This window comes from Salvia hispanica, chromosome 1 (assembly GCF_023119035.1).
Source record: "Salvia hispanica cultivar TCC Black 2014 chromosome 1, UniMelb_Shisp_WGS_1.0, whole genome shotgun sequence".
Classification (NCBI taxonomy): Eukaryota; Viridiplantae; Streptophyta; class Magnoliopsida; order Lamiales; family Lamiaceae; genus Salvia; species Salvia hispanica.
In genome coordinates, this window is record NC_062965.1 from 7,274,828 (window position 1) to 7,296,878 (window position 22,051).

General features: G+C 36.9%; 6 protein-coding genes across 6 annotated transcripts; 3 read left to right on the forward strand and 3 right to left on the reverse strand.

Moving 5' to 3' along the window:
* Positions 1 to 3,167: 3,167 nt before the first annotated feature.
* Positions 3,168 to 6,011, forward strand: LOC125222667 (FRIGIDA-like protein 4a). The gene is made up of 3 exons (XM_048125406.1): positions 3,168 to 4,169; positions 5,030 to 5,205; positions 5,314 to 6,011. Exons 1-3 carry the CDS (start codon positions 3,290 to 3,292, stop codon positions 5,800 to 5,802), a joined length of 1,545 nt encoding a protein of 514 aa, XP_047981363.1. The 5' UTR covers positions 3,168 to 3,289; the 3' UTR covers positions 5,803 to 6,011.
* A 303-nt stretch (positions 6,012 to 6,314) lies between these two features.
* Positions 6,315 to 13,096, forward strand: LOC125217716. Its single transcript, XM_048119241.1, has 2 exons — positions 6,315 to 7,824; positions 12,837 to 13,096. The coding sequence occupies exon 1, from the start codon at positions 6,759 to 6,761 to the stop codon at positions 7,818 to 7,820; it is 1,062 nt and encodes a 353-aa protein (XP_047975198.1). The 5' UTR covers positions 6,315 to 6,758; the 3' UTR covers positions 7,821 to 7,824; positions 12,837 to 13,096.
* On the reverse strand, positions 8,159 to 8,783 carry LOC125217745 (ferredoxin C 1, chloroplastic-like). Its single transcript, XM_048119270.1, has one exon. It carries the CDS (start codon positions 8,713 to 8,715, stop codon positions 8,269 to 8,271), a length of 447 nt encoding a protein of 148 aa, XP_047975227.1. The 5' UTR covers positions 8,716 to 8,783; the 3' UTR covers positions 8,159 to 8,268.
* LOC125217725 (50S ribosomal protein L21, mitochondrial-like) lies at positions 9,541 to 12,062 on the reverse strand. The gene is made up of 5 exons (XM_048119252.1): positions 11,608 to 12,062; positions 11,447 to 11,527; positions 10,616 to 10,717; positions 10,028 to 10,102; positions 9,541 to 9,924 (listed from the first exon to the last, which is right to left on the reverse strand). The coding sequence occupies exons 1-5, from the start codon at positions 11,983 to 11,985 to the stop codon at positions 9,802 to 9,804; spliced, it is 759 nt and encodes a 252-aa protein (XP_047975209.1). The 5' UTR covers positions 11,986 to 12,062; the 3' UTR covers positions 9,541 to 9,801.
* A 117-nt stretch (positions 13,097 to 13,213) lies between the features above and the next one.
* Positions 13,214 to 15,099, forward strand: LOC125217736. The gene is made up of 4 exons (XM_048119260.1): positions 13,214 to 13,543; positions 13,634 to 13,772; positions 14,544 to 14,629; positions 14,767 to 15,099. Exons 1-4 carry the CDS (start codon positions 13,235 to 13,237, stop codon positions 14,911 to 14,913), a joined length of 681 nt encoding a protein of 226 aa, XP_047975217.1. The 5' UTR covers positions 13,214 to 13,234; the 3' UTR covers positions 14,914 to 15,099.
* Positions 15,100 to 17,011: 1,912 nt separating this feature from the next.
* On the reverse strand, positions 17,012 to 17,404 carry LOC125186188 (zinc finger protein 8-like). Its single transcript, XM_048082538.1, has one exon. It carries the CDS (start codon positions 17,402 to 17,404, stop codon positions 17,012 to 17,014), a length of 393 nt encoding a protein of 130 aa, XP_047938495.1.
* Between the last annotated feature and the right edge of the window lie 4,647 nt (positions 17,405 to 22,051).

Sequence of the window (22,051 nt, forward strand, 5' to 3'; positions counted from 1 at the left end):
ATCACGTCACAGTCACAAATTCCATTATTTTATCAATTGTTTGTATATTTTAATTAAAAAAATATTTGGACGAAAAAATTAGAAAAAAAACATAATTCTGTTAGAAATAAAATTAAAACCAAATATTCGTTGTATTATAGATAGAGTAAAATTATACAACGAAAATTATCAACACCTCACAAACAAGCATATCACAATGTACCCGCTCCCCTACGTGCCCAGATCTCTTCAACCAAATTAGCTTATGGAAATTTCATTAAGCGCAGAACATCTTACTTGTATTAACTTAAGCTGTAACCCAAAATTTATCAAGAAATACTGATTGCGAAATTTATTCCTTGGTCATAGTCATAGTCATACTCATAGATAGAAAACTTTGAATATTTTGTTAGTCAACAAATTTTTGAAATTCCGAATTTAACTTGGTTTCCTTAATTTCAAACCCGTCTCTTTCTCAATACATTCTTATACTATAAAATACAATTATACTACTAGTTTATTTTCCATACCTACCTTTCAGAGTGTAAATTAACGTATTCAGAATTATTAAGTATTTCTTGCACTGTCTATACAACAAATATTTTTAGATTCGAATTACTCATTAAATTAGTACTACTATAACTTGTCTGTTTAACTTATTATAATATTTATTTGTCCTTGACTCCCTGATACCAGCTTTGATAATATGCAGACCCTCCCACCTCATTTGACCATCTTTAAAAAATAGTCTTAATTGATGTATTTGTATTTCTACCGACAAATCAAATGTATATTAATATTATTATATTTAGGTTCAACTAATAACTGAACAGAATATTCTATATATATATACTAGAATTACAACGCAGTTAGAGCATCCACAATGGCGGCTAGCCCACCGGCTAGCCGATTCGCGTTGCTAGCCGGTCGGCTAGCTGAACCATTGCGATCGGCCAGCCGAAAATCGGCGTGGGCTAGTCGATTTGATGGCGCTGGCCGATGCGCTGGCCGCCATTGTGGCATGCCGATCTATTTTTTAATTTTTTTTTTAAATTTTTGAAAAACTATATAAACGCGATTTTCTCTCTCACAAAATTTCTGTACAAGAGCAACATCTAGCGATGGATAACAACTAGGCCCAATACAAAATTAAGACCTAAAACAGAAACATGTCATAGGCATACTAACATTTTTTAAGGCATACTAACATATTTTAATGTATTTTTTTAATAAATTAGTGAGGAGTAGAGTGGGGCGGTGGCTCGTGTGTGGAAGCCCGATTTTTTTTTTATTATGTAACTTTTTTTATTTTTAGTTACTGTACTTTTTTTTATTTAAATAAAATTAATGAATTTTTTCCATATATGTGTCGTGAATTTAATTCCGTATTTTGTGTTTAATTTCGTAAATGTAGTTGTTTTTGAATTATTTTTATTGAGGCTGGCCTAAGGCTAGCCCATTTGAATAAAATGCTGACGTGACAGATGGATTTTTAGTGCTGTTGATGTGACAGAAAGAGAGAGTGGCTGGCCTATGGATGACCTATTGCCATTACGGATGCTCTTGTACTGGTGTAGTATTATCAATAGATACCGACAGCTAATTGGATGTTAAGTTTATCCGACAAAGATAATTGGCATTTCCTAACACTCTACTGTGTTACATGTGTCTGACATTCTTGTCTCCGTAGACTGTAATAATATATACCTTCAATTATACTGCACCATCTACGGATTTTTCTTCCTATTTTTGGTACTTTCGTTCCTTTATATTTGAGTCATTTTTCTATTTTGAAAAGTTCCCTCATAATTGAGTTATTTCCATTTATAGTAATTTTTTCATCTCTCTTATTTTACTCCTTCTTACTTTATTCACTTTTTACTTTATTCTCTCTACTTTTTTCTCTTTCTTACTTTTTTATCTATTTATTCAACACACTCAACATTCATTTCTTAAACTCCGTGCCAAAAAGTTCTGCATCAATTATGAGGAAAGGAGGGAGTACATCAACCCAAATATACCGCATATGTAGTTCAGATAGACATCATTAAAATTTAATCCTATGTGTTTTGGTCGAATCGAAATTGAAAGCACTGAGATATATGACTTCGCCTAAGATTAAATAGATCGGATTTTTTTCATTTTCCTTATCAACAATTGTATCAGGAGGGGAGTGATCGATTGCTAACTCATCATTTAATTGCTAATTATAACTAATTTAAGGCTATAGGATTTTAGAAAACGTGTGGTCTACAATTTTCCACGTGTAATTTTTGTTTTTATTAATAAAATAAAAAAAGATAAAAAAATACTCTAAATTAGAGTTTTGGATGAAAATGTCAATATAGTGTTTCGAAAATATCAACACAATGCTTTGAGAATGTCAACACAATGCTTTAAGAATGTTAACTCATTGCTCATATTGACATTCTACATGTATTATATTGACATATTTTATATAGTTTGTTGTCATTTCTGCTTGTACGAAAAAATTAAAAATTTTCGAAATTTTTTCAAATTTTGACTTCGAAACATATGCATGTAGGATATCGTTGGAATCCTTATGAAATTATCTTTAATTTGATACGTTATATGAATTTAAAGTTTTGGGATTTCTTTTAAAAGTTAGTTATAACTAAACATGTAGTTAATTGATATTAATACCCTTATTGATATTTTTTTAGAAATAATCCTATGGCCTTATTGACGTTTTTCATTGATCGTATTGATATTTAGAGATTAATGATCTAAGCCCTTAATTTGAATATCTAATGGCCATTATTTAGTTATAATTAGCAATTAAGTTATTAGTTAGCAATATAACACTCCCATGTCAAGAATTCACAAATTCAAATGCAATCAAGAAAATAGAAAAATATTTCAACATTACTATCAATTATTCTTCTTGGTGCATCAATAGATTAGTCATAATCAAATACTCAGATTAGCTTGTTAGATTAGTCTTAAATCCAATTTAATATTGTAAATCAGATAAACTTAACCCACAACTGTATTGTTGTACCCGCTATACTGCACCCTCTACTAATCAGCTCACGTTAGCCTCAACCAGCTCAACACATTAGTTTTACCCGATAATTAACACCTGTCACCTTCACAATCCGCCACGTCGGTAGTCTCCGTACTTGCCCCCCTCTCTCTCTCTGCGTTAGAATTTTTTCTCTGCCTAACTAACTTTATCTTCACCACCAGCATTTTCTCACTCCTCCTCTCTCTCTCTAGAATTTCCCTAGGGTTTAATTTAGTTACGAACCGACTTCTCTGACAAATTGTTTATCCGCCATCTCTCGCCATGGGCTCGCTACTCGATCCGGGCGAGTCGACTCAGCCCCCGCCGAGTTTCGACGATTTCCAGCGCCAGACCTCACTCATGACGAGCTGCACTCTCCTCTGGAAGGAGCTCTCCGACCACTTCACCACTCTCGAGCAGGACCTCATAAGGAAATCCGACGCGCTCAAGGCCAAGGTGGAAGCCCTCTCTCACGAGACGCAGCAGTCGCTCAACGCGCTCGAATCGCGCGAGTCCTCCATCTCGAGATCGCTCTCGATCGCCTACGAGACGCTCGAGCAGGCAACGAAGATGTCGATCTCCTTCTCCGGCGAGGACGCGGAGGCGGAGGTTGACGATTCGGAGGGCTTGCTGATGAAATTGAGGGGTTTCTGCCGCAGAATGGCGGCGAAGGAGTTCTGGATCTTCGTGACCTCGCGGAAGAAGGAGATCGAGCTGTTCCGGTCGGAGCTGCCGAAAGCCCTCTCCAGCTGCGTCGATCCGCCGCGATTCGTGCTGGAGGCGATCTCCGAGGTGTTTCCGGTGGCGAGCAATAGCAATAGCAATAGCTATGATTTGGGGTGGGCGTGCGTGCTGCTGCTGGAGTCGCTGATTCCGGTGATGGTGGATCCTGTGCTGGGGAAGGAGAGGATGCTGGTGACGCCGAGCATCAAGGGGAAGGCGGAGGAGATAGCGGAGGCGTGGAAGAAGAGCCTCGAGGAGAGAGGTGGAATTGAGAATGTGAAGACGCCTGATGTGCACACCTTTTTGCAGCATTTGGTGACATTCGGTGTTGTGAAGGAGGCGGATGTCGATTTGTACCGGAAACTCGTCGTCGCCTCTGCGTGGAGGAAGCAGATGCCGAAGCTCGCCGTCTCTCTCGGCCTTGGTGATAAGATGCCCGGTAAAAAGTTTTGTTTCGATCGGTTCTTCTTGTGTTGTTATAGCTGCTCATTTCATGATTTTTGTCCGGTAATGTAGTGGAACAATCGTTGATGAGTAGAACGCGAGGGTACTAGTTGATTTAAGAATTTGGCTTTGCTTCTATTGTGAATAAGATTTTTAGTTAACTTGATCTCATGGGCTTAAATTTGGGGGAAATGGTGATATTTCTGAAGATTTGAGTGTTTCTTTAGAGAAAAAACATATCTTAGTCTGTTGGTATAGCAGGGAAGGGATATGGTTATACCATAGTTAGTAGTTGTCGCGCACCTGTTTGAGATGGCACAATCAATGTTTAGGAGGAGGTGAGGGTTGATATCAAGAAACCAGTCTTTGAGAATTGTCGTAATGTTTTACTACCGGCCGTCATGTGACTGAGGCTCTCTTGTTATATGATCTGCCTATGGTGTGTAATTGTTTATAGCATAGACGAGCGAGATACATTAAACAGGTAGCAGAATGGCTGAGAAACTTGGGAGGGATTTAATATTGAGTTCTATCCTTAGTTTTCCTCTACTTGATCACTCTTGACTACTGTTGTTTTCTTTGGATTTATTGTCCCTTCTGTTATGACATATATCACATTCCCATAGCTCCTGCTGTCACATTGTTTGCTTTCACATTGGCTTGAGCACCAGGATCTTATTCATGAAATTGTTTGCTTTCGCATGCCCGGATTTGTATTTGGATCACTTTTACCTTAAGATTATGTGGTGAACAAAATTACTGTCCGTTGATATAGCCTGACTTCACATTCAAATTACATCAGGTTCCTTGATATTCTTTAAGTAGTGTCTCAGTGCTTTGATACCTCTTGTGCAGATATGATTGAAGAATTGATTGGAAGGGGACAACAAGTTGACGCCGTGCACTTCACATATGAAGTCGGTCTAGCTGACAAATTCCCCCCTGTCCCGCTATTGAAGGCTTTTCTGAAAGATGCAAAAAAGACAGCCACATCAATCTTGGAAGACCCCAACAATTCTGGCCGTGCATCGGTGAGATTCGTTGTTAACTTGGAAGTTCGTCTGCATTGGCAGAGTACGACTCTGTCTTTATCTTTTATGAAAATTTTTGTCGTTCTTTAACTCCATTTCTTCTAACAGCATATGGCTGCAAAGAAGGAGCAATCAGCCATCCGTGCCGTTCTTAAGTGCATTGAAGAATACAAACTCGAGGCCGAGTTCCCACCACAAGACCTGAAGAAGCGCCTCGAGCAATTAGAGAAGGTCAAGATCGAGAAGAAGAAGCCAGCTAGCCCAGCAGCCAAGAGAACACGCGCCAGCACCGGAGGGCCCATGCCTCCAGCCAAGGCCGGCCGTTCAACCAATGCCTACGTTTCGTCGTTCCCTTCTCCTCCAACATACGTGAGGTCTCCTCCGTCACACACCCAGTATTCTCCCGCTGCAGTCCCAGCATACCCAGCGGTGCCAGGCGTCTACGGGCATGGTAGCAGAAGCCCCTCATATGTATACTCCCCGGAGGCCCCCCCTCCGACCATCGTCGGATCGTACCCTGTCTCTCCCGTGAGCTTCCCGGCGTATGGCGGATACAGTAACGGGATGGCACCAGCTTACCAGCAAGCTTACTACTGATCGACATGACTGGGAAGGTGACCACTGATATGATGATGACAACAACCACCAATCCAAATCCAAATGTTTATTTTGCAATCGGTCTGTAATCACTAACCTTTAATGGTAGCTTTTATCGGTGTGTTAATCCTTTTAATTACTGACCTTGACGAAGGGCAGCCTGTATTAATCTTTCTGATTGTTGAAAAAACTTGGTAGTTTTAGGTGTTTGTGAAAAGTAACTACGAAACCAACGATAACGAACTACTAATACTAGGAACCATCTTCTTACTTGATGCAGCTTATTACATGCATTTTGATAACATTTTTAATACTACCTCAATCTTGTTATTTTTAGTGTAAACAATGTCATTGCTGCAATAATAAACAACAACTGAGTTTGCAAGTTACATTTTCTTTAATGTGGAGGTAATTCAAATGTAGTTAAAATCTATAAACTAGGTTCGATCAAGCATCACCAAAGACATCGTTTTATATGCGGATTGAACCATTTCAAAGAATTCAAATTTCGTGATGTATTATTTGTTTTCAAATTTCATCGTTTTATATGGGGATTGGACCAATGACAATTCAAATTTCGTGATGTATTATTTTGTTTTCAAATTTCATGGTACTAATAAAATTTGATCAAATTTTATGATTTAATTGCGAATTATAGTAATTAGTTTCAGTATAATTCAGTATTCGTTTTAAAAGGAGGTTTCACATTTAAAAGTGAACGAGATAGCAATATCTGTTCTTAATCTCCGGTGACTGTTTATACAGCTAATTCACCGCCGTCGCCGGCGTCTAAGCCGCAGCCTTTGGGCGGAAACCTGAGTCACCATATGATATCACTAGGAGGCAGTTTACTGCAAAAAAAAAGTAATGGGGCACCAACTGTTCGACGAAATGTCTCAGCGGAAAATCCATTCAAGAATATAGGCTGTTAGTAAACCTCTGAATCGCGTTCAGCAATGGCGTTTGCGGCCGTAAGAAGGGTCTTTCTTTTGAGATCAACGACGAATTCTCTGCTAGCATCGCAGCACGGCAGATTCTCTACTCAAAGAGCCTCTACATTTGTTGATGATGACAGTAGACGTTCCGTCACCGACAGAATCCATCTGTCGCCTTTATTTCAAGAAACCGGCGAGGACGGCATCAAGGACTGCAGAATCGAGCTCGTCGACGATTCGACGTGGAACGTGTCTTCGGGTTTAGCTGATGCTTGGAGAGGCAGCAGTGAGGCTGCAGCAATGAGAATGAGGTCGCGTTTCAGTGATCGTGATGATGATGATAACGGGGTGGTTGGTTCCGTAGGTGAAGCCGTAGAGGATCTTGATTTCGACGAGATTGAGGATATGAGGATTCACGGGAAGTTGTTCTACAAGCTCGACCGGGGTTCTAAAGAGTACGAGGAGCACAAATTCGACTTCCATGGCAGGAAATCCGCGAGGAACGAGAGAGATTGGGGGGGAAGCAGCAAGGAAGATGCCAAGGAAGACGCTTCCCATTCGAAGAAGGATCGTGTGAGAGAGATAGAGAAGAGTGAAGAGAGCAAACAAGCATTGTTGCTGAGCAAGAATTCGTCTTATTTGATTCGTGAAAGCAGCAGCATTACTGCTAACAAGAAGCAGAGGACTCCAACATTCAATCAGCTCACAGCTCCCTACCACGAGCCTTTCTGCTTGGACGTGTTCATCTCCAAGGGCTCAGTTCGCGCCTGCATCGTTCACCGCGCCACCAGCAACGTGGTGGTGGTGGCGCATTCTATCTCCAAGGACATGAAGTTTGATCTTGGGTCGACCAAGAACAAGGACGCGTGTGCAGCCGTGGGGAGGATCTTGGCGCAGAGGGCGTTGGACGATGACATTCATAACGTGGTGTTCACGCCGAGGAAGGGAGAGAGAGTGGAAGGGAAGCTGCAGATTGTGGTGAAATCTATCATTGCTGGTGGAGTTGATGTCAAGGTGAAGCTCAAGCAGAGGAGCTTCAAGCTACCTAAACACCTCCTTCCTAAAACTCAAAATCTGCATTGATTGGGTATGGTTCTCTGTTTGCCCTCTTCTTGTTCTTATTCACTTCATCTTATATATAGATACTTGTTAGTAGTTTGAATGGGGTTATAGTCAATGTCGAACTAATGTATAGTGCCAAACTGTCGAACCAGTCATTGTTAGTTTGTTTTAAGGTCATTTTATAAAATCCGAATTTGAAATTAGGATGTCTTAGATCATGTTTATTATCATGACCTAAAAACACACTAAGAATGAACTCTGTATTGTCTAAAAATGACCTTCGTGGTGTGGTTCTGTGTTCTGCAATAAGATTGAGTTTTGCATATATCACAACTCAGTTTGAATGAATACTTTCTGAGTAAGCACAAAGTAGTTATATTGAAGCAAGAAAAACATAGAAAATGCATATAATAAAACTCAAGTTCTCAACTTAAATGTTATCAAAACAAATGAGAGAGGAGAGGAGGTTCTAGTCATTGGCAGTGGCTAGCTGGAGAGAGAGCAGTTCCTCCTCGGGGATGATCTTGATGTGGCAATCGGAGCGAGGGTAGGCGGCGCAGGTGAGGGCGTATCCGCGGTCGATGACGTCGTCGCTGAGCATGCCTTCGCTCTGATCGACCTTCCCGGATACGAGCTTGGCCGGGCAGGTCATGCACACGCCCAGCTTGCAGTCGTGCGGCACGTCCAGGCCGACGTCGAGGGCGCGCGACAGGATGGTCTCGTCCTCGTCGACTTCCACCTCGGTCAGCTTGTCGCCCTGCTCGATCACCACTTTGTAGGCGTGCACCGATCCCCGGAGGCTGCCGCGGCTGCTGCTGGGCCAATGCGGGTTGAGATGTGGGTAGAATTGGGGGGATTTGGGTTGTTGTTTGTTTAAGTTGAAAGGGAGAGATGGAGTTAAGCGGAGGGCTGCCATCGGAGATTCACCACTGGCTGCGTGACTGTGTGACTGCTTGTGGAGTGAATGAGAGGATAAGGTTTTTCTTGGATTCAAAATAAATAAATAAAATTCTCTTTTTAATATACTAGTATAAATTATCTTATTTAAGTTAGAAATTCAATTGGGTCGCTTGGGAAACTTAGTAAATTTTGAGTAATCAATTTTCATAGAAACGAATTCGCCTTACTTTCGAATTCTGTATCTCTAAAACAATTCATAATTTGTGAAACCCAATCCACGATTCCACCCTTTCTCTTCCAATCTCTGTTCTTTCTTATTCCAAACTTTCATCTTTCTCACAGGTTTATTTTCTTATTGTCAAACGATTTTCTTTGTTAGATGAAAATTTAAATAAATACATTAAAGTTGCACTATTTTCTATTGGCTCTACAAACCAGGCTGTTCAATTTTTTTGAAGTCATATATTATTAGATGAGGAAAACAATAACCATTCCAAAAGGCATAAATTTACAAGGAATCACTTTTTTAACTTTGATAGAATTAATTTAACCAAAATTTCACTCTGTTCGAATTAATTTAAATTTACTCATGCAATTTTAAATCTAAAACCTACTCCACTAACATAGATATTTAAATCAATTCTTAATTATGCGAATTAATGCTTGTAACAGAAAAGATGGCTGTATGTACTTTTTAATACACATTTATCAATCTTTGCCATGTCAAAAAATGGCTTTGATATATTAACTCTACATAAAGGTTGGATTTACTAAAAATGGTCTTTAACATGTGATTTGTAGTATTATCACAAGTAGGCCTGTATATTATAACGATAAAATGTTGTAAAACAATATATCTATGCTTTATTTTTAGAAAATATATCAATGAACATAGTCTAATGTCTACCCATAGTTTTTGGAGTTAAAAGAACCACAACATGAGCGCAGAATCATGGATTAACAAGGAAGAAGTATCGGGACAGGAAGGGAAGAGACCTAAACTCTGAGAATGTAAAGGTCACATTAGGAAACTGATAGTATATCAGGCTTGAGCTCTTGGAAAAAATGGATCTTGAAAGCACTAGACAAGCATCTGTGCCTCTTAAGCTTCCATAGCCACCTTCTTCTCTGCCTTTTCCTTCTCTTTCTTTGGAGGAGGCAGAGGCATAGTATTTTCTGGCTTCTCGATCCCTTGTATATCCGTTATCCTTAGTTTAGTTAATTCCTAAAGCATGAGACCAGTTACAGATAGATAGAATAGCACCACATCTTTCATGGCTATGATAATTGGTTAAGAAAAAGGAAACATATAATCTCATCTCAATTACCTGGCGATGACCTTTCGTTCTTCTGTAGTTCTTTCTTCTCTTTTTCTTGAATATGATAACCTTTGCGTCTAGAGCCTGCATACCAAAATCAAATGAAAACAATGTTATAAACTTTTATTTCATCATAAAAAATAGAAATCCTTTACTAAAATTGAAAAATAATTTACTTCTTGTTAAAAGATCATCTCATTGTTATTATATGATCATATTATGCCTACTCGTAACTTCAATCACAAGTTGTCAAAGTGATCCAATGTCTAGAAATATAAGCCTAGCAACTAACTTGATGCTTTTCCAAATAGTTTTAAATTATTAGGAATGGAGATAGGAAGCAGTACAATTCTTTGCTAGCTCACCTAGTTTCTAGCTTATTAGTCCCCTGCGACTTAGAACTACAAATCCCTTATCTTGGAAAAGAAGAAGAGTGAATGTTTGATGATCTTAAGTGGGTGAAGCTTGTGTGTGTTCTCTTAAGTGTAGCCATACCTTCCTAATATGCCACAGGAAGAAAGTCATAGACATTAGACACACGCCCTTGTGCAAACTGTAACTGAAGATAATATAATCTAGAAACAAGTTGCAACTTACGTGCTCCTCAACAACAGCATGAACAGCTGCTTCAGGCAAAATTGGCCTACCGATGATTGTCTGTGTTTGTGAACCTAGCATAAGAACCTTATTGAGGACCAACTGCATGAAATGAGAATACAAAGGTTAGAGATGAAAACAGTCCAACATCTTTGCATAACTAGAGCCATTCAACATAATATCTAACTAGACAAACAAATTGTTAACAGAGCTGCTGGACTGATTAGTATTCCTAATGGCTGGATTCACAATGAGTAATGAAGTTCTATAAGACGGTGTTTACTTTATGTGAAAGGATATATAGATAAAACATATGACTTCAGCATTTGAAGGATTAGATGATAAAAAAGTTCAAGATTAGTTAATCCAGCAAAGTAAATGGTAAATAACAGATAGTAGTATTTTGTACTAATAACTATCCTATATATCCCTAAGAGAATAAAATTACAATCCAACTATGTGAACTTCATAGGCAATTTTAGCACTACTTTCAAGGAAAATTAGTATGAGTCGAACCACTGAAGGAGCCAACAACCACAAGATGAGTATCAGAAAACCCCTTGAGCTTTGAAAAGGGTTCAACCACCATTGTCAAATGAACTTCATTTCACACACATAAATCACCTATTTGTAGGACTAAAGCTAAAGTTGAGTTATAAGATAAAAGACTGATAGCTTCTCCCCGTGGAAAATTGTAAACCTAGCTGAATTTGTTATAAATGAGTCGCCTTTTGTATCAACAAGTATAACAGAGGAAATATAAATTCCCAGCAATTCAAAACCAGCCAAATAGCTACAGCCAACAATAGAATATTTAAGAAAATGAGAGACCTTATCATTGATGTCACAGTGCTTCAACCTCTCTGTGTAAATGGTATCCCCATTGCTCACCTTGAATTGATGCGATCCAATCTAAACATGAAAATTGAAACGAAGAAACATTAATATTGAGTCAATTTTACCACAATTTCCTATCAGAATCAAATCCACACCTGAACAACTGCGAAAACGGGCTCATACAATTTGAAAACCCTGTCTGATTTCTGAAGCGGGCCGAGAACCGTGTAGCCTATCTCAGTTGCTTCTTTTTCTTTTTCCTCAGCAGACAAATCAGCGATGTCTTCTTCATTTTCACTATAATCCTCTTCTTCTCCACTTTCGTAATCATCATCTTCACTCCCACTGTGCCTCGAGCAGAAGCTCCGCGCGGGCACTTGGTAGACGTTAAATTTATTGAGGAAAATGTAGTTTGGGAGTGTTTGGCTGAGAGCGGGAGCGGTGTAAGGCGCTAGGCTTTCTGATATTGGGGTTAGGGTTCTGATCGATCGGAGACATCGAGCTAGGGTTTGAAAGCAACGCCGATTCGCCATTGATGCGAGACCCCAATTTCTTCAACTCCCTTCTTTCTGCAGGTTTAGTCTAGGGTTTTACGGATCCGCTGCTTCAAACACAAAACGCAGCGTTTTCAAATACTTTTTTCATTCTTTTTCAATAGAGTGAACTGCATAAAAGGTCCCTGACTTTTCGACTTGTTGCACCGTTGACCCCTAACAAAAAAAATTCCCACTTCAGGGGTCTAACAAATACTAAATTCACAAACCTTGCATATTTTGCCATTTTTCGGACGAAATTGCCCAAATGGCTGGAAGGGCACTTTCGTCCGATTATCCATGAAACCTGCCACTCTGCACCCCTACGAAGTGACTACTAGGTGGTGTGTGTAAGAGATGACTCAGGCGACGCGACTGAATTCAAATTCGAAGTGATTTTGTGATGTATAAAATTATCTCTCTCCATCCCCTTTCTTCTTCCTTCCTTCTTCGTCCTTCTTCGTCTACCGTTTTTTTTTCTCCGTCGTCGTGTTGTGAACCCCACGAATCGCCATCCCATACTCGAGTTAGTGTGGTTCTGTTTAATTTTTTGTAGAGTGAACTGCTTCCAAATCGATTAGCCGGCGGGCACGGATGCTTTTTCCGCCGCGACGACGAGGGCGGCGGTGCCAGAGGCTTTTTCCGCCGCGACGAGGACGAGGACGCTCCACCGGTAGCAGTTCGTTTTCGTTTAGGCGGCATTGATGAATGACGTCTGTGAGAGAGAGAATGGAGGGAATGGAGGGACTAAAAGTGAAAGTGAATTGGAGGGGAGTGAAAATAAGTGATTTAATTTATTTCCTCTCTAATATTTCCCTCAATCTATTCATCACAAAAAAATTTCATTTCAGGTAAAACAAAAAATTTCACACTATTCTGCGTGTGAGAAGCCAAACGTCGCACAAGTATAAGTGAGAGAGATGAGAGATTTGACATTTCCATCACATCATTGGGGGCTGTCTGTCAGCATCACTGCATGTTGCAGTGAACATGCAGAGGCGGTGCAACAAATGGGCGAAAATACCCTTCAAGGGCTTAGGGATGTTATTGTCCGAAAATACCTGGTTTGTGAATTTAGTTTTTGTTAGACCCCTGCAATGGGATTTTTTTTTATTAGGGGTCAACGGTACAACAAGTCGAAAAGTCAGGGACCTTTTATGGTTCACTCTTTTCAATATTTTAAAAATTAAATGCACATATATAATTGATTATTTATTTTATCGGTGCTCTTTATTTCTATTCAAACACTATGGCCAACGACGACGTTTCCGCCAAACTGCCACCGATAACCACCACCGCCGCCGCCGTTAGCGGCAGCGGTGGCCTTATCATATCAATTAGCGATGAGATGCGCTCCTTCCTCACCACATCTTCCGCCGATTCACACCTATCGGAGGATCTCCGACGCCTTTCTTCCTCGCTTAGCCTCCAATCGTCCGCACCTTACCAATCCCTAAAATCGATCTGGCTCGGATCCGAATCAGATTCAAGACCGCATTTATCCTCTCTCCTCGGCGGCTCTAATTTCATCTTCACCAGCCCCACGCCTCGCCAAAAGGTGGATTCATCTATTCTGTGTTTACTACTCCAATGTCTCTGTGTCTGTGTTATTTTATTTAGAGTTTTGGTGATTGATTTGATTTGATAGAGCGAGGAGCTGAAGGCGAGATTGAGAAAGCTGGAGGAAGCAGCTGAGAGGAAAGCCTACGATGAATTGGTGAAGGACATTACTCCCAAGAAGCCTGTGAATGAGCCCTTTTCTTCTTATAAGGATCAATTAGGCTTCGGTAATCCGTTTCTTCTCTTTCCAATTTTCGTTATGTTATCAACTCTTCAAATCAAAGCTGCTGAACTTGGATACATTACTTAATTATGTTGTTTCCATTAAGAATTTATGTGGAAACTCTTCAAATAGTCCCCAAATATGACAAACTGATAATCGTGGCAAATTCGAACAAATGTAGTACTCCCGTAGTTGAATCACATCCCTTTTCGAGGCGTAGTTGAGTCATTTCATTTTTTGGCGAAAAACTTTATTCCCTCATATTATACTCCCTCTTTCCCTCTCATAGTTTATTCTCGCTTTAACCTTTAAACATCATCAAAAGAAACGTCTCAACTACCTTGCGATTGAGGGAATGGTTTTTATGCACAATAAGTATAAAGAAACAGATATACTGTTGTCTATACCTATTATGCTTGATGAAGCTTTGCTTTTGCTCTCACAATTTACCCATAATTTGTGGGGGCTATTTTCTGGAATAGCATAGAGTTCTTATGTTTAAACCATGAGCTTTTCCTGCTCCCTATTTGATTTCTCTATGCGTTTCTCTGAATTTATTAGTGAAGCAAAACTTTTGCCTGATTGTTCTTTCTAGATTTTGGAGTTATGTTTATTGCAGTTATCTGTAGCTTGCCTTTCTTATGTATGAAGTTGACTAATTCATAATGGTTAAGTTCAACCCTTCTCTCATTATGTCTATTTGATATCACTTCCTATGTGGATTTTAAAACTGTGATTTTCTTGTTGTCCAGTACTAATCGTGATAACCGTACAGGATTACATGTTGTGGTTACAATGTTTACTGGATACTTGGTTGGGTATGCAGCATTCCGAGCCCTGTTTGGCAAAAGTCCTCCAATGGTACGTTTTGTTCTGCACTTTCATTATTGTTTGTGGACTTTAAAGAGAAAAACAAGTCGAATCTAGCTTCTGTGTGTTCTATGACTGTATGCATACTTCCTTGATGGCAATTGATGTTGCGTTTCTTTACTGTTTAGAGTGCTGCTGGAGGCATCCTTGGTTTGGTCGGGGCCATGCTAGTCGAGACGCTTCTGTTTATACTCAGATCTTCAGACCTAGGTGGTGAATCCTCCCCATCTTCTGCTTCCCGCCCTTCCAATTTGAAGATAAAGAAGAATCAGTAGGTTCCAATTAAGACATAGTTCTTGTACTCATTTACACGATAGAATGTTTTTTTGTATTTCATGAAGATTGTGTTATAGGTAAATAGTTTAAAATGAAGGCTAACTTGTTCTGGATTTTCCTAAAGTTATTTGTATGTAAATTCAAGGCTGGTTATTGATATTTACTCAAAAGTTATTTGCGTTGTAGTACATGGTTGCTACAATTATCTTTCTCATATGACATGGTTTGTTCTATGTGATTTCACAACTTCAATTTTATAAGTATATATATTATCACGATGCGTGCTTGAATCAATGAACTAATTTTGAAGCTCAGCCGTCTGAATTAATCATGTTTAGTCCATAATGCGGTTGTTCGGTTTGCAAGTTTATATCTCGTGATTAAATATGTAGTGTGTTTGATTTATTAGATTGAATCTCACAAGTCAATCATAGATTATATCTTGCCATTGTTTTATCTAGGCAACCGAACACCACCAATGACTCTCAGCTTTGAATTGATCATAGTTAGTCCACAATATTTATTAAACGAGAAGAAAATTGTTACTTCACAACCCAAGTTTTAAGAAATATCGATCGTTCGACATATCCTTCTTCCATATGACATAGCGTTTTCAGCGGACTCTGGAAAAATAAGGTCGTTCAAGTGATATAGGGCTGTGGCTATGTCTATTCACTATACCCAATTAACTGTATCGAGTATGGCTTTTTTCAAGATTTGGTTTATAATGTGGTAATCATTTTCAACCTAGGACCCCTTCGTCCATCAATACAAGGCCAAGTTTAACCTGGTGCGAAATGTTTGACTCAATACTAATAAATCATATTAAGAAAGTGTAATAATATTATCAACATAAATATATAAATAAACATATGCATTGTTCTTCAGTTCCGACTGGTTCATCGAATAATCACTCAATTATAACCGATTGGTTAATATGCTAACCCATAGCCAGAACAGTTCAATAACGATACCATGGGTTTTCCTTGGTCAGTTAACCAATATATTTGGTTTGCTTAGAACCAAAGCAACTGACTAAGCACCCCTCGTGAAACCAGAACCTTGGAATCGAACCAAAATCGAAACTGTAGTCAACATTTCTTAAATCAGAACTGGCTATTCGTGATTCAAGATTCAAAACAGTTTGGTTCCAGTTTAATTTTTTGGCACCGGGAACCGACCATTTTCACAGCGGTTCAAAACAGTGAACACCTTTGCTCTAAACCCTGAGAAATCGTCTCGAATCGTTCACTTCATTGGTGGCAACTCATCAAACAGTGCCACTGAACGGAGATAGTACTGTTTTTAAATTAGATTATTCAATAGTCCATTAATATTTATGAATTCACAAATAAAGCTTGATTACATTTTAATTATATGGGGTTGGTTCAGTGACATAGTTTTAATAGGTTCAACCGAGAGAGGAGGGTTATGATCACTACTAAGTCAATGTAGAACAAGAAATTGGGGTTTTAACATCATTACTACTACTAATTTCACCATCTCAACATGCATTTGGCATTAAAATGACATGAAGATCTATATGGAAATATAAAGGATGAAGGTCGAATCACATGAGATGTAAAGTTTACTTTTTTTCACTCTGAATTAATGTAGTAAACCTATATATATGCAAACTAAATTTCGATGATCAAGGACCTAGTAGAGAGAGATTAATGCAGTGCCAAGTAAATATGTAGGATTATTTGAAGATATATATTGATACTCACATTGTCCGTAGTGTATGTATCTTATTCGTGCCAATGAAGCAACAAAAATTGGTAACCGAAAAGGAAACTAAAACCAAAAGATATTGCCAAACAATGAACTCAAACTAAATTTCACTTCTACATAGAGTAGCTAAAAATATTTGGATATCATGTAAATGATTCTAGGATAAAAGCAAATATTTATCCTGTTGCAATTAATTGTAATTCCTTCTCAATTCTAAACAATTTCGGAACAATAAGAATCAAGAATTCATTGAAATACATAAACTGAAATAAACATAAAAACTATAATTGTACCATATATATAATATTTATACTTACGTTAATTAATTTGCTTAATTTTTGTGCCACCACTGTATTCGATCGATCACCATAATCGACCGAGACGAAGCTCTAAATCCACTTCTTCTTGGTGTTCATGATCTTCTACGCGCATCAGACTCGGATTCCCATGGGGAAAATTATCAGGCCTCCAAACAGGAAAAAAGCACTGCTCGTTATTTCCTGTTTGGAGGCCGGGGTTCACATGATAACCTGGTAAAAAACCCCGTATCAACGGATCTGGTTCTTGATTCTTCTCCTTGGCCTTCGCCTTCGCCTTGGCCTTTTCCTTGTCCTTCCTGTGTATGTTCATGTGGCCGCCTAGGGCTTGAGCGTTTGTGAACCCGCGCTTGCAGTAGGAACAGTCGTACGACCTCCCGTTGTGCTTATCACTTTCTGCTGTTGATGTGTCCGAATTGTTGCTCTTTTCTGGATCCATTTTTTGGATGGATTTTTTTTGTGAAGACTTGCAGTGAATGTAAGTCTTCTTAGGGTTGAAAATAGTAAGTTTTGTTAGGGTTTGAGAGAGGAATGAAGCCTTATAAATTAATTGTCTTTGTCTCTACTTGTATTAATATATAAATATCAGATACATCTCTTTTACTGTGTGTTTTCTAGCTTAATTTTTATTATCTGGCCGGCCACGAAAACCCTCTTTTTCTTTGATTTTTTTTTATATATGTGGTTGATAAGAAAATCGACTCATATACATTTTATATTTTTTGTTATCTTTTCTTGGAGTTGAAATGATTTTACAGTTTACAATTAACATTGAGACCTTAGAGTAATCTCTAATTGCTGCTTATTTTTATTTGTTTTTCATTTTGGGAGATTCATTAAGTGGAAATAGGTTGCAAATTGAAGTGATCACGAACTAAAACAGAAGATATTTTTTAATGATGCATCAAGTTGTAATTTCATAACGCAATTTTTGCGAAATCCAAAACGACATCGGTTAATGACTTAATGTCTTCAGATCAAGATGTCGATCATGGCGTTTCCGGCCGACCCTAATAGAAAACTAGACCCTCCTGGTTGAGTGGCGGTTGCAATTTTCTGCAACTAAATGTAACAAATTAAGGTTGCGGAACACTGTTTCACTTTGTCTAATTTAATGTAAGTATATTTTCAGGGCAAGATATTAACAAGACACTAAACTATATGAACATGAAATTATTCCTATTATTGTGTTTTTATTAATAATCTGCAATTCATCAATTAAATTATGACAGCTTAGGTACTGAGAATTAATAGATGTAACACATACGAATTATTAAATAGCGATCTAAATAACATTAACATATGCCTAGCTAGTTATGAGTTATGCTTAGCTTCACTAAAAACAAACAGACGGCTATTACGCGGTCATGGAAGCTAAAAAGTCTCCATATTACTTTTTGACCATTTCTAGCTAACTAACTAATTAACTATATATGCTAATAATAAATAAGGGAAATAAATGCAATAAAAGACGGCAAATTTTCATTTTTTCTGCACAAAAGAAATTCAAGTTTGATATTTTTGGACAAAATAACAATGAAAAGAACGTAACTGGCTTTCTTGATAATGCCACCACTGATAATTTGTTACTATTTCCTCAACAAATTTGCGTACGACCATATATTAAAATTTGAATCGCAATTAAATAAATATATATATATATATATATTGGTTTTATTCATTAGCTAATAGCTAGGACAATATATATATTTATATATGCATGACCAATTGTAACCAATTTATTCGATTAAACAATACCCCCACCAATCTATCTTAGAACAGTTAAGAGTTATACTCAACCTAAATAATAATCGACACATTTGGAGGCTATGCGATATTTTTTACTCATTTTATTAAGTATTGCTTCATTGGAAATAACATCATTGTATTTATTCTTTATTTATTAATAGTAATACTATCCAATATTTTTTCCTATACAGCTATCCAATCTTATATTAAGTCAACTAGTATTTCCTCACTTCCAGAATAGTAGAGACATTTCTTTTCGGTAGACAGATTAAGAAAATGATGTGTAATGAGTATTAAATAATAAGATAAGAAAGTAAGAAAGAAGGAAAGTAAGTGAGAAAAAATATGTTAACTTTCACTAAAAAGAAAAATGACTCCACTACTATGAAACGTACGAAAATAGCAAAACAACTTCACTACTATGGAACTGAAAGAGTACTTAATTCGAGAGTTAGAATTCAATTTTTAAAATTTTTTAGTTAGAACCCAAATTTCTTTTAGCTATCATGCAGCCATATTTAATTAGATGCATTCAAACTGCATCCAGAGATAATACCGGATATAACATCTTGTCTTGTTAATAGTCATGGCTAAAACAATCTACTAATTAACTTTTATTCATGAAAAAATCCCCAAAATTTAAGAGATTCCACGAATGAAAGTCGATAAATTTTTGAATTTCAATATTCACATGATATGGTGTTGCACGATTCTAGAATAAAAGACTTGATTTGTTATTATCCACTGCGAATATGGCAAAATATATGCCATATTTCAAATTAGAAGTTTAGATTAGATGTGCACAAGGGTGTATCGTTAATGGTCTATGTCTAGTGCAATATCGAGCCACAAGTTTTATATACTACCATGTCTTGGTTTGTTTGGTGAAATTTTTAAATCTCTCCGTTTTAGAGAGTTTGTTACAAATTTTCATTTTTATCCATTCTATAAATTTTTTCATATTTGACTTTGACCATTTTAAAAATAGATTCTATATTCTACTAAATCATTTAGACTCATATTTTATTATTATAAAATTAATATACATAAAAAATTAGATCTTACATTTCACTAACTTTTTTAATTTACTTTCCATTATACTTTTTAAAATCTATACCATGTCAAATATTGTAAACTTATGGGATGTATAGAGTGTGATATATTTTTATCTTTTGATGTTTAGCACTAAATTTATTTCAAGATGACCACAAATTTACCATCTCATATCTCCATAATGTAAACAGTAAATCTGATCCCTACAAATTTGAGTTTATAAAATAAAGATACTCCTAAAATTTACGTATCGAATTTTTCTCTTTAGCTCCTTTTCTGCATTCTTGTTATGTAAGATTATAAAGTAGGCCCAAATCCCATAAAAGCCCAATAAGCATTTGGTCTGAAGCGATAGTAGATGGTTCCTTTCCTTTTTTTTTATTTTTTTTATTTTTTTTTTATTTTAATGGCAACTTTTAAGCTAACTAATGACAGAATACTGTATACATGAATCAAATAACTAATTCTTTTATCTCATCTTATTTCCAAAAAAAATCTTTATCTCATGCTTATACCTTTGTTCATTAAAAATAATAGTAACTATTTTTATTTAAGGTCGTCCCTTAAAAATATTTTTTTTTAAAAATTTTCTGTTTTAGGACGGGAGCCCCACAATCAACTAACACAATTTCTACTATTTGTTCTCTTCTTGTCTCTTACTTTATCCATTCTTTTTCAGCTTTCTCTTACTTTATCCATTTTTCTTTTCCGCTCACTTACTTTACCAATTCTTCTATTATTCATAGGTCTCGGAATCGGAATCAGTTGGTTCCGGTTCGAAACCGGCCGAATAAGAACTGGTTGCTTCCGATATCAAATAAACACATAAAAACTACAAATCAACAAGATAATAATATTCATCATTCAATTCCTAAAAATTCAATAAATATCTAAAAAAATCTGACACCTAAAATATTCAATAAATCAATACCTCAAATTCAAAGTAGCACACAAGAAAAGTTAAGAATACAAGTATACAACAATTAATGTTATATCCAAATCCAACCTAAAATTTGAATTAGGGTATTTTGTGTATTAGTATCATTTCGGAATTAGGGTACATATTATTAGTAGCATTTAGGAATTAGGGGGTGGGCGGCGTGAGTGGAAATTTAGCATTTAGGAATTTGGGTAATTTGTTTATTTGATTTTATTAAAAATGTAAATGTTATTTAAATCTGAAATTGAAATTGATATAATTTGGTTCCGGTAAGAACCGGTCAATTCCGGGTAGAACCAGAACCAATATTTTTTTAAAAACTGGAACTGGTCCCTCAAATACACGGCTGGTTCAAATTCCAGTTATCTGAGAACCAGTTGGCCTACTTTTAATATACTACTCCCTTCGTCCTTCATTAGTTCATTATGTGTCTCATTTTTCATTTTGGTCCATCCGTTATTCATTGTCTCACTTCACTTTTACCACTTTTAGTAATGGATCATACATTCTATTAACTCATTTCTCTTCACATTATGTTATACTCCCTCAGTACACTTTAAGAGTCCCAATTAACCATATATGAGTGTCCTACTTTAGGAGTCCCAATTGAATTATTCCATAAATGGTAATATGCCTCTCATTCCACTAACCCTTTCCGCTCACATTTTATTGTAAAACTAATATAAAAGTAGGACTCACATTCTATTGTCTTTTTTCACCAACTTTTCTTTACATTTCTTAAAACTTGTGTTGAACTCAAATGAGACTCCTAAAGTGGAGGGAATAAAACTAATATTCCCCCGTCCCACAAAGATGTCACACTTGTGAGATGATACGAGATTTTAGGAGGTTTTGTTTTATTTATTAGGTGAAAAGAGAAAATATAATATTTATATTATTGTGAGAGGACAACTTTTTCAGAAAATAGAAATGTAACATCTTTAAAAAGATAAATTAAAAATAAAATTGAAATATTTTTTATGAGATGAAGTTAGTATAAAGAATTCACACTATCACTAATTTTTTCTAACTAACTTTTGTATAGAATTTACGAAGTGGAACACATGTCAAAAGGTAAATGAAGTACTCCATGAATTAATTTTATTTAATCAGTAATTTGGTTTTTCCTGAATAGCATCGCTCAGAGTTGTTTACCTCGTGGGTTTTATAGTACCACCATTAATGAAACTGGACTTTTCGAAATATGGTCGCAACTGCATCCATTAAAGTTATTAAAGTCATGTCACATCTAGAAATGACTAATTATTCTATTCAAAATCCCTAAATTTAAAATAAAAAAAAAATTAATTCACTATTATCATCGGATACCCTGGCACTCGAAAC